At 48.1% G+C, this 12087-nt stretch overlaps 1 protein-coding gene across 6 annotated transcripts in view; it reads left to right on the top strand.

Annotated features, from left to right (window-relative positions):
* The window catches only part of TSHZ2 (teashirt zinc finger homeobox 2), a 475561-nt gene that overhangs the window by 271953 nt on the left and 191521 nt on the right, over positions 1 to 12087 (top strand). For 3 of the 6 annotated variants that reach the window (XR_006271722.1, XM_043480212.1, XM_043480213.1), the window contains exon 2: positions 5702 to 8777. Coding sequence is in view for 5 of the 6 variants with exons in the window: in XM_043480212.1 (XP_043336147.1) it covers positions 5702 to 8769 (3068 nt within the window). In the remaining variant the exon portion in view is untranslated. Of the gene's footprint in view, positions 1 to 5701; positions 10961 to 12087 lie in introns of those variants that run through there. The other 3 variants (XM_043480216.1, XM_043480215.1, XM_043480211.1) reach the window with 2 other exon arrangements.

Genomic DNA, 12087 nt, shown 5'->3' on the forward strand with positions numbered 1-12087 from the left:
GGGGCCATTTGAGCTGAATTCTAAAGCATGAAAAGCAACCACCTTCCATAGAGGAAGAGCTTTCTAAGCAGAGAAACCTGCAATTGCAAAGAGTCACAGACGAGGAGAGATTGGCAGATGCAAGAAGCAGCAAGTGGATTGTTGTCAAGCAGGCAGAGAGGGTGAGGCAAGAGTCCTGGGCGATAAAGCAGAAAGGCAGCCACCAAATCCTGCAAGTGCTCAGACTCCAGGTGAAGGGTTTGAATTTTATTATAATCTATTTACATGTGTGCAATGCAGCAGAAAGACTTACAGGAGTTAAAACAGCCAGTTGCTTACTAATATCTTTAATAAGGAATATTCTAGCAGTTGTGTGCGTGTGTGTGAGATAGGGCGTGTCCAACTCCTTTGCAACCCCATGGACTGTCACCCACAAGGCTCCTCCGTCCATGGGACTTCCCAGGCAAGAATACTGGAGTGGGGAGCCATTTCCTTCTCCGGAGGAATCTTCCTGACCCAGGGATCAAAACTGTGTCTCTTGAGTCTCATGCTTTGGTGTGCTAAGTCGCTTCCATCGTGTCTGACTCTGTGCGACTCTCTGGGCTGTAGTCCGCCAGGCTCCTCTGTCCATGGGATTCTCCAGGCAAGAATACTAGAGTAGGTAGCCTTCCCTTCTCCAGGGGATCTTCCCAGCCCAGGGAAAGAACCCAGGTCTCCTGCATTGCAGGTGGATTCTTGACCGTCTGAGCCCCCAGGGAGGCCCCCTGCATTGGCAGGTGGGTTCCTCACACTAGCGCCCCCTGGGAAGCGCATTCTAGCCGTTCTCTGGAAAACAGACTGGAAGGAGTGGGGGCAGGAAACCCCCTTAATCACCGGAAAGGACAGGAATGGCAGAGCGGCCAGAGCGGTGGCCGAGCGGGTGGGAGAGAGTTCTCTCGACCAGAGAATTTCTAGACACGGAACTGAGTGTGCACATGAATTAGCTGTCCTGGCAATATGGATGCTTCGAGTGGCCACTGTCAGGCGGTGGGAAGGGATGAAATTAGACATTTAGGTTGGAAAGGAGATGTTTGCCGCCAGAACGTTTGACCTTCAGCCCAGAATCCACAAGGAGGCCCTGCAGAGGACACTCCCTTCTCTTCGGGCCTCGGCATCAGTGTGATCATCATCTTAGCTAAATAAGTATTCACAGGAATAAACTTGCCAGGAATAAAGTCAACTAATCCACTTTACCAAGATTTACACATGATGCAATCTTATTAAACAAATCTCATCAATATAGAGAGAGACAGACACTCATTATGCACCCCAATCACCCACACTCTGCCTGTCTCCCCCTCTCTCCTCTCAGCTGCCGATGGCAAACAAAGCCACTTAAGTGAACAGTCTTCAATGTATAATATTAAAATGTGTTTTGTAAAACTCTGTGGAACCCCTAGCCATTGTTCAAACACACTTGCTCTGATAGATGCTTTGGCATTTTTTTTATGAGGCTTTTCAATGTGTTACTTTATCGGGTGCATAAGATTGAGTCTGTTCTGCAGAAGAAAACAGACAAAAAGGGTCTCTCAGCACGAGTTACTCTTCTGTAAAGGTTATAGTAAACATGTCAATGCCTAATTAAGCAGAAAATTTTATCTGTATTGTGGGGGAGGCATTTGCTGTCTTCGACTTCTCTTCTGGGGAATCCATTTAGAAGGACAGAGTAGTCTGTGAAGTTGAGCTGGGCTGGAAAGCTCAGCTTCCAAATGTCAGCATTAAAAAAGAACACTCCTAAAAAAAAAAAAAAAAAACCACACACACACTCCTTTTCTCCTTGTGTGAAAGTGGCTATATTGGCCAGGCAGATTGTCTGTGGGGTGTGTGTGTGCGTGCAAACGCCTGTCCCTGATTGCATGTATTTTTTCAGCACACACACAACATAATATGAATTATTTCCCAACTTCCCAGCAAGTGTCAGGCTTCCCTGGTGGCTCAGATGGTAAGGAATCCGCGTGCAGTGCAGGAGACCCTGGTTCGATCCCTGGGTTGGGAAAATCCCCTGGAGAAGGGAATGGCAACCCCCTTCAGTATTCTTGCCTGGAGAATTCCACGTAGCCTGGCAGGCTACAGTCCACGGGGTTGCGAAGAGTCGGACACAACAGAGCGACTAACACTCACCAAGTGTCAGGCCCTGGGCTGGGCGCTGACGGTCGTGAGGCGAATAAAGCCCGGCAGTCACCGACCAACAGTAACGAGCAGCAGTCCTCCTGCCCCTCACGGTGTCTTCCAGCTCTCTACGTGGGTGCGGACGCTTTGGTTTGGCGGTCGTTTCACGCACAGGTGAAGCGACTATATGTCTTAACCCAGAACAGTCCTGGCCAATCTGTGTCCTCCCAAAGTATGAGTAGTAAAGCCCTTTTAATTTTCAAAAGTGACTCTGCATTATGGGCAATATTTGCCTGATTCTTTGGAGTATTTTGCTTGGCTCTGTAACAAGTCATTTATTGATTTTGTGAACGTACCTTCTCCTTCAGCTTAATGGTATGACTGTTTTTACAAACATACAAGCCAGTCCAGAAAAAAAAAAAATGCAGTGAGAATGGGGTGGAGCTATCTCATTCAGTTGTTCTAAGCTAGAGTTTTCTTGGGGCTTTACAAGTGATAAAGAACCCGCTTGCCAATGCAGGAGGCACAAGAGACTGGGGTTCAATCGCTGGGTCGGGAAGGTCCCCTGGAGGAGGACATGGCAACGCACGCCAGTGTTCTTGCCTGGAGAATCCCATGGACAGAGGAGCCTGGCAGGCTATAGTCCACGGGGTCGCAAAGAGTCGGACAGGACTGCGGTGACTCAGCAGACACAAATAGCACAGCTTTTCTTGCAGGTAGGGACCCCAATTAATGATTATTTGTCCAGATTGAGAAGCTTTTTTTCCTTCAAATCAATTTATGGAACTAGAGACCAGCAATACCAGTTGAAAGAAAAATCCACTTGCTGGGAAAGAAAAGCACAAGACCAATAGCAACGAAGACAAGTGCACACAGCCGCAAACCCAGTGGTGAGGCTGAGTTCTTACATTTCCTTTTGTTTCATGACAAACCCTTAAAATCACGGGCGCTCGTCTCCACTATTCCCACAATTCTCCCCTCGGAGGTGGTTCTCTATTCAGAGACATCTCAAGGAAATCTCACTGCTTAACCTTTAACCTCTGGCTCTCTGCAAAGTTTTCTTGTTCATTAGATTGGTCATAAAAAGAGAGTGCAGCCTGGTGGTTAGGACCACGGATTCTCTCATCACACAGGCTGGGTTCAGGCATGATCTTGCAACGCTAACTTTGTGGCCTTGGAAAAATTTCTTAACTTCAGAGCCTCAGTTTCTGCGTCTGTGAAATGAAAATAACAATAGTTCCTACTTCATATGGATATTGATAAAAATGAAAAACTGCATTTGGAGAGAATATTTACTCAACCAGTATTCCTCATCTTCAGTGTGGTCCTTATACATATACGGAATACACACACCATGAAATACTAGTAAGCCATAAAAAAGAATGAAATATGGCCATTTGCAGCAACATGGATGAGTCCAGGGTTTATCACACCAAGTGAAGTGAACCAGACAGAGAGAACAGACGGTAAATGATATATCATTTATAGGTGGAATCTAAAAAGCAATACAAACGAACTTATTTACAAAACAGAAACAGACTCACAGCCATAGAAAACACACTTATGGTTACCAAACAGAAATCGAGGAAGGATAAATTAGAGGCACAGGATTAACACGCACACACTCGTGCATATAAAACAGGCAGCCAACAAGGACCTACTGCGCAGCACAGGGAATTATATTCAAAATCTTGTGATAACCTATGACGGAAAATAATCTAAAAAGATGTGTGTGTGTGTGTGTGTGCGTATATATATATATATATATATATGGATGTAACATATATAATGTACTCCAGAAACTAACACAAGATTGTAAATCAACTACAGTTCGATTAAAAAAAAACTAATTTTGGAAAATAAATAAAAGTCTGGAAAAGAAAAATTCTTCCTGTTCAGTCTCTGGAACCCTTGGAGTCCCTGACTGCAGGCACTGGGCTTCTAATAATACTCCGTCTCTCCTCTCTCCCTGCCTCACAGAAGAGACCTCCCACGCTTGAGCGCCCCTTTTTCAAGTATTATCACTGGTGAATGAAAACAGAACCGTCACACTGGGGAATTCCCCCAGGCACCCAGCCACAGTGAGAGGGGAGATAGAACCTCACTGATATCGTGCAGCCCACGCAAATCTGAGCCCAAACGTCCCTCGCTTTGGTACTGCTCTGGCTGCATTTTATCCACGTGGCTCTGAAAAGGCCAGGTGAAGAAAATGAGGACATGGGCATAAATAGTCACATTCCTCATCTCACTGATGGATATTTGCCTATCAATTCCCTTTGCACCGGCTCTCTCATGCCTTCATTTTCCCTATGCAATTACTGGTCCTAAATCCTTTCTGAGAAAGGGAAGCATGCATCCCCAACAGCATTTTGCATCCACAAATCAAACATATAATTGGCATCTCATGACGGGAGCCCACAAATCACAGTGCATTTGAAATTACAGGCACAAGATCAAGAGGGCGCTTTCAGCCTTGTCTGAAAAGGTCTTCATAAACCTGTTTGAGAATAACAGAATAGTTCCCAAATCTCCCATTCTAACACCATTTGCTATTATTTCAAAATCATTATATGTGTTGAGCTTACATAATTTTTGAGCTATCAGTGGAAGACTTTATTTGATACTCCATAATCTCTCTTCCTGCCGTGTGACTCTCTACAAATAAAGCCGTTGTACCCAAAGAGACACTGGCTCTCAAAAATATAATGACTGTGCATCCAAATTACTTCTGAGCACTCAAAAATGATTTATTAAGATGATTGTATGTCAACAGGGTCAAGTGTCACAGTAAACCTTACCATGAAGATGCCAAGGGCTGTCTTAGTTTAACTTATAAGCCAATGTCCTTCTTGTAGAGATATGTCTTTGATAGGATTTGAATTTCAGTCCAGCTTTCCTGAAAGGCATGCACGTGCATTTAGAGACTGTCCCATTACAGGAGTATTAGAATGATAGCCCTTAAACATTAAAATGATTAACTTGGGATTCTAAGCATTTATAAAGAATGATTGTTGTTGTTCAGTCGCTAAGTCTTTGTGACCCCATGGACTGTAGCACACCAGGCTTCTCTCTCCTTCACTATCTCCCGGAGTTTACTCAAACTCATGTCCATTGAGTCGGTGATGCCATCCAACCATTTCATCCTCTGTCCATCCCCTTCTCCTTCTTCCTTCAATCTTTCCCAGCATCGGGGTCTTTTCAAATGAGTCAGCTGTTCACATTGATGGCTGAAGTATTGGAGCTTCAGCTTCAGCATCAGCCCCTCCAATGAATATTCAGGGTTGATTTCCTTTATGATGGACTGGTTGGCTCTCCTTGCTGTCCAAGGGACACTCAAGAGTCTTCTCCAACACCACAGTTCAAAAGAAGACTCCCGCCAGTTTTCTTTTAAGAAGGCATTAGATGGCACAAAAGACATCATTTGGCTTTTTCCTTTATTCACTGCTCATTGTTCATAAAAGCGTCAATTCAATTGTTCATTCCGTGTGGGAGGCACCTGGTCTGAGTGGGGAAATGGGGGTGGGATCTGTCACGTGCTATTGTTATTTCATGTCTTCTTCCTGTCCTCTCACAGGCTATGCCCAGGAGGAACAGCTGAAGGAAGAGGAGGAAATCAAAGAGGAAGATGAGGAAGAGGAAGACAGTGGTTCGGGAGCTCAACCTCAGGGCAGCAATGACGCAGGGACTGACGAGGAGCTGGAAACAGGCACGGAGCCAAAGGGCTGCTTCAGCTACCAGAACTCTCCAGGAAGCCACCTGTCCAACCAGGATGCCGAGAATGAGTCCCTGCTGAGCGATGCCAGCGATCAGGTGTCAGACATCAAGAGCGTGTGCGGGCGAGATGCCTCGGACAAGAAAGCCAGCGTGCACCCCAAGCTTCCAAACGAAGCCCACAGCTGCATGGATAAGATGACCGCCGTCTACGCCAACATCTTGTCCGATTCCTACTGGTCGGGCCTGGGTCTCGGCTTCAAGCTGTCCAACAGCGAGAGGCGGGGTTGTGACACCCGAAACGGCGGCAACAAGACGGATTTCGATTGGCACCAGGACGCTCTGTCCAAAAGCCTGCAGCAGAACCTGCCCTCGCGGCCCCTGTCGAAGCCCAGCCTCTTCAGCTCCGTCCAGCTGTACCGGCAGAGCAGCAAAATGTGCGGGGCCGTTTTCACCGGGGCCAGCAGGTTCCGCTGCCGGCAATGCAGCGCCGCCTATGACACCCTGGTCGAGCTGACCGTCCACATGAACGAGACCGGCCACTACCAAGACGACAACCGCAAAAAGGACAAGCTCAGACCCACGAGCTACTCCAAGCCCCGGAAAAGGGCTTTCCAGGATATGGACAAGGAGGATGCTCAAAAGGTCCTGAAATGCATGTTTTGCGGTGACTCCTTCGATTCCCTCCAAGATTTGAGTGTCCACATGATCAAAACAAAACATTACCAAAAAGTGCCTTTGAAGGAGCCAGTCCCAACCCTTTCATCAAAAATGGTCACTCCCGCCAAGAAACGCGTCTTTGACGTCAATCGCCCGTGCTCCCCAGATTCAACCACTGGGTCCTTTGCAGATTCGTTTCCGCCCCAGAAGAACGCCAACCTCCAACTGTCCTGCAACAACCGCTACGGCTACCAAAACGGCGCCAGCTACACCTGGCAGTTCGAGGCCTGCAAGTCCCAGATCCTGAAGTGCATGGAGTGTGGGAGCTCCCATGACACTCTGCAGCAGCTCACCACCCACATGATGGTCACCGGTCACTTTCTCAAGGTCACCAGCTCCGCCTCCAAGAAAGGCAAGCAGCTGGTGCTGGACCCACTGGCCGTGGAGAAGATGCAGTCGTTGTCAGATGCCCCAAACAGTGATGCCCTGGCACCCAAGCCATCAAGTAACTCCGCCTCTGACAGCGCAGCCTCCTCGACGGAGCTGAAGAAAGACAGCAAAAAGGAAAAGCCAGAGGAGATCAACAAGGATGAGAAAGTCATGAAAAGCGAGGACTATGAAGACCCTCTCCAAAAGCCATTAGACCCTACGATGAAATACCAGTATCTGAGGGAGGAGGACTTGGAAGATGGCTCGAAGGGCGGAGGGGACATTTTGAAGTCTTTGGAAAATACCGTCACCACCGCCATCAACAAAGCCCAGAATGGGGCTCCCAGCTGGAGCGCGTACCCCAGCATCCACGCAGCCTACCAGCTGTCGGAGGGCACCAAGCCTTCCTTGCCTATGGGCTCCCAGGTCCTGCAGATCCGACCCAACCTCAGCAATAAGCTGAGGCCAATCGCACCCAAGTGGAAAGTGATGCCGCTGGTGTCCGTGCCCACACACCTGGCCGCCTACACGCAAGTGAAGAAGGAGCCGGAGGAGAAAGAGGACGCGGTGAGGGAGTGTGGGAAAGAAAGTCCCCGCGAAGAGGCGTCCTCTTTCAGCCACAGCGAAGGGCATGCTTTCTCCAAAAGCGAACCCCCTGCAGAGCCCAAAAAGGCTGAGCTGCGTCCCCCGAAGGAGGAGGACAAGCTGGTGAGAGAGGGCAGTGAGAAAGAGAAAGCCCAGGCTTTGGAGCCGGCGTCTCCGCTCAGCAATGGCTGCGCCCTCGCCAACCCCGTGGCGGCCCTGCCGGGCATCAATCCGCTCAGCGCCCTGCAGTCCGTCCTGAACAACCACCTGGGCAAAGCCACGGAACCGCTGCGCGCGCCCTCCTGCTCCAGCCCAAGCTCAAGCACAATGTCCATGTTTCAGAAGCCGAGCCTCGGCGTCATGGACAAGCCGGTCCTGAGTCCCCCCTCCACGAGGCCGGCCAGCGTGTCCAGACGCTACCTGTTCGAGAACAACGACCAGCCCATTGACCTGACCAAGTCCAAGAGCAAGAAGGCCGAGTCCGCGCAAGCACAGTCCTGCACGTCCCCACCCCAGAAGCACGCCCTGTCCGACATCGCCGACATGGTCAAGGTCCTCCCCAAGGCCACCACCCCGAAGCCCGCCGCCTCCCCCAGGGTCCCTCCCGTGAAGCTGGAGATGGATGTCAGGCGCTTCGAGGACGTGTCCAGTGAGGTCTCCACCTTGCATAAGAGGAAAGGCCGGCAGTCCAACTGGAACCCCCAGCATCTCCTGATCCTGCAGGCCCAGTTTGCCTCCAGCCTCTTCCAGACCTCCGAGGGCAAATACCTGCTGTCCGACCTGGGTCCGCAAGAGCGGACACAGATCTCGAAGTTCACGGGGCTCTCCATGACCACCATCAGCCACTGGCTCGCCAACGTCAAGTACCAGCTCAGGAAGACGGGCGGGACCAAGTTCCTGAAAAACATGGACAAAGGGCACCCTATCTTTTACTGCAGTGACTGTGCCTCCCAGTTCAGAACCCCGTCCACCTACATCGGTCACTTAGAGTCCCACCTGGGTTTCCAAATGAAGGACATGACCCGCCTGGCCGTGGAGCAGCAAGGCAAACCGGAGCAGGAGATCTCCCGGGTGTCGTCGGCCCAGCGGTCCCCGGAAACCATAGCTGGCGAAGAGGACACGGACTCTAAATTCAAGTGTAAGTTGTGCTGTCGGACATTTGTGAGCAAACACGCGGTAAAACTCCACCTAAGCAAAACTCACAGCAAGTCACCAGAACACCATTCACAGTTTGTAACAGACGTGGATGAAGAATAGCTCTGCAGGTACGGGTTTGCTCCCAGCTGGTTGTGCCGCTGACTTTGTGAGGCGCTTCTAGAAGGGAGATGGTTCCGTTTAGAGGCAGCTGACCTCTCCCTATCTGGAGAGGACTGTAGCCTACTGGAATAGACCAGAACATAAATAAGTCCTAACCATTCTCTCAGTGTCTGCAGTTTAGCGTTGGGGAGTAGAACAAAATGGATTTAGAGAGTCGGAGCTCACAGGTTACTGCTTCTGGATTCGTGATCTCCTTAGGGACCCAGGGCCCAGCTCTCAAGGTCCAGTTAAGGCTCTGCTCCCTTGTAATTAATAAGTACCGACTTCTCTTACTACCCCATTTCCCTACCTCCCCTTCCTATAGTCATGCTAATGGCTTATAAAGTGATGAAAATTTTAAAAAAGAAATAGTGAGCAAGAGAATAAAGATTGTAGAGTTCCTGGAGGCAGCCACTCGACAGAGATTTCTTAACCAACTCGTGAATAGTTTAAAGCTGGCTTTATCATTATTAGTTACAATTAATGCTTTTGGAAGCTTATTTGCAGCAATTGCTACCTTCCACTGCCCACCCCCACCCCCAATTTGTTTATTTCCTGTGCATTCGGTTTCCTGTGAAAGGGCAGGTGCCCTGTAGTCAGATGGTAGGAAAATACTCTTCTCTGCAGGACACTCAGATGAAAAGAGAGGAAGCTTATTTCCTTCCTGGGTCTTTTGGTTGCTCTTAAGTTAAAGCTAATATCAGAGTCCACCTTTAGCAAAGGTAGATGCAATGCATGGCTTGAAACTTTATTTTATATAAAGAAACAAATGGCAATTTGACCCCACAATGACCCCACTCATTGCCAATGCACGTGGGGTCCCACAGCTTCGAGATAATTTGCATCACGTGTTGTCGAAGTTCCATGCCTGGCAGAGTCAGCAGGGCCCAGCCGATCTCTGTCACCTTCAGGAAAGCAGACAGATTCCAAGGGCAAATACCTTGGCAGATTAGTCACACCAGCCACTTTCAAATACTGGGCATAAGCGAGGCGGAAATTATTTCCGCCGCCCTCGTGTTTGCTCTCCTTCCTTGTCTCTCCCCTCCGGCATGATACTGCCCCCGTGTGCTAGAAACCCCGACACGTGCATCAGTTGTCCTGCACTCTGGGCCGCAAGCCAAAATGAGACCCCACCTGACTTAAAACTCTGCCCCTTGCCAGCCCAGGTTATGTCATGCTAGGTTACAGACTAGTCTTTGTAGTCACATATGCGATAAGATATGGACAGCTAATAATAGCATGCAACTGACCCTTGAATAACGCAGGGGTTAGGGCCCCAACCCTCTGCACAGCAGAAAATCCAGGTGTGACTTCTCGTCAGCCCTCCCCGTGACGGTTCCTCCGTATTCCTGCTTCTCCTGTATCCGAGGTTCCACACCTGTGGATTCTGCCAACCCAGACTGTGGAGTACTGTGGTATTTATCGCTACTTTGGGAAGGACTCCACGTACAGGTGGCCTCACTAAGTTCAAACACACGCTGCCCAGGGTCAGCTGTGTAGGCTCCCCGGCCGCTGCCGTCAGAGCGCTTGTTAAACAGGAGGTTTCAGGGCAAGCCACCGGGCGACGAGCAGGAGCGGGGCTGCAGGTGGGGACGGGTGTGACTGTGCTGTGGGTGTGGGCTCACGTCACATCAGGAGGGCTTGCCGAACGTGAGGACGGTCAGGATGAAACTAGGGGCTGAAATCTGAAACTATCCCCTCAGTGAGATGGTCTAAGAGCCTCTGATGGCGGGGGAACCCGTCCCATCACGCAGATGGCTATCTGGGCCCAGATGATGACTTTGGTTTTGTCTGCATGTTTTTATCATGATAATTAAAATGTGTTACTGGCAGATTCCTCTCTTGCTTTCTAAGCATGGTTTGTTCAGCTCACACTATATTGAAAGAAAAGCTGAAACACATCTATTGAATCTACATGTGAGCTTGGGGTTCCATGACACCTGTTTACTTGCTATACAGTGTTTTAAATTGTATGTAACTTGCTATTATGCTTTTCTGGTCCTTCAAAAAAGAAAAAAAAAAAAGGTGGATACACACAGAACACACATAGAAAACTGTTTCCAGTCTCAGAGCTGTAGGTCCAAACCATGATGAAAATGACAAATAGGTATGCTTATTTGTGTTACAATAAAGACCTATTTTCCACCTTTTCCATGTTAGGTCTGTAATCATTTTTTTAAATTAATATCATAGTCAAAACGTTACAATATGTAGATACAGAATAAGGAGAAACAGAAAGCCTCAGTCAAAATCTGAAACGCACATATACCTGTTCTAGGGAAGCCAAGAGAAAACAGTAATTGGGAAAAACCGATACAAAGGGGCCTGATGCTCTTTAGTTGCTCAGCCGTGGCCAACTCAAGGTACTTAAGAGTCTATTAAATACATAGATAGGTTAGCTCTTGTCTCATCCTTCTGCGTCTGTACAGAATAAATATTTCTGATTTGGACCTTCAAAGCGTCATGTTACAGAATTATCATTATATGAAAACAAAGCTCCCTTCTTAGATAAACACTGGTGTGCTGTGATTCTGACAGAGGATTGCAGAAAGACAGGTTTGAGTGCTGAGGAATCATTCAGACTGTATGTGCCGTGTGCACATAAAAAGCGGTGTGGATGCCCGGTGTTCACGTCGATACCAAGGATGCCCCCGCCTGCCTCACAGCCCCCACACCTGCACGGAGGCAGCGTCCTGGGGCTCTGGTCAGCTGCAGACGAACCCCCCCACCTTACAGCCCTCTTTGACAATATGCATGTGAAACCTTGCCCACTGCTCAGAATGGCGCTTATATGATACTAAATGATCACAAAACGAGATCACTGCTATCTGGAACACTAATTTCAGTTAGGATGCCTGATTGCATGAGTTGTACAAAAATGACATGTCATTTTGGGAGGGACGGTCATGGTTTTATGGAAATTTTGAGAGTTTTACAGTATCTATGTTCTATGCAAGATGTGAATTTTGACCTGAATTTTCTTTCTTTTCTTAGATAGGTCTTTAAAAAAAAAAAAAAAAAAAGATAAGTCTTAAATTTTATCAAATTTTCTGCCAAATGTTAAATGCAACTTTTCATGAGAAATTAATTAGAATATGTTTAATGTGCACCCCTAATTTAGGACATAAGTAATGTGAGACAATTTCAGTAGATATTTGTATATACCTTTGAAAGCCACATGCTCTTGAAAAACAAATTAAACAAAGAGCAAATCAATGAGCCTAAGATGCACAAGGACTTGAAATTATAGTCATTACCGCAGTGCACGAGAGTGTGCAA

Source organism: Cervus canadensis, chromosome 10 (genome assembly GCF_019320065.1).
Source record: "Cervus canadensis isolate Bull #8, Minnesota chromosome 10, ASM1932006v1, whole genome shotgun sequence".
Lineage (NCBI taxonomy): Eukaryota > Metazoa > Chordata > Mammalia > Artiodactyla > Cervidae > Cervus > Cervus canadensis.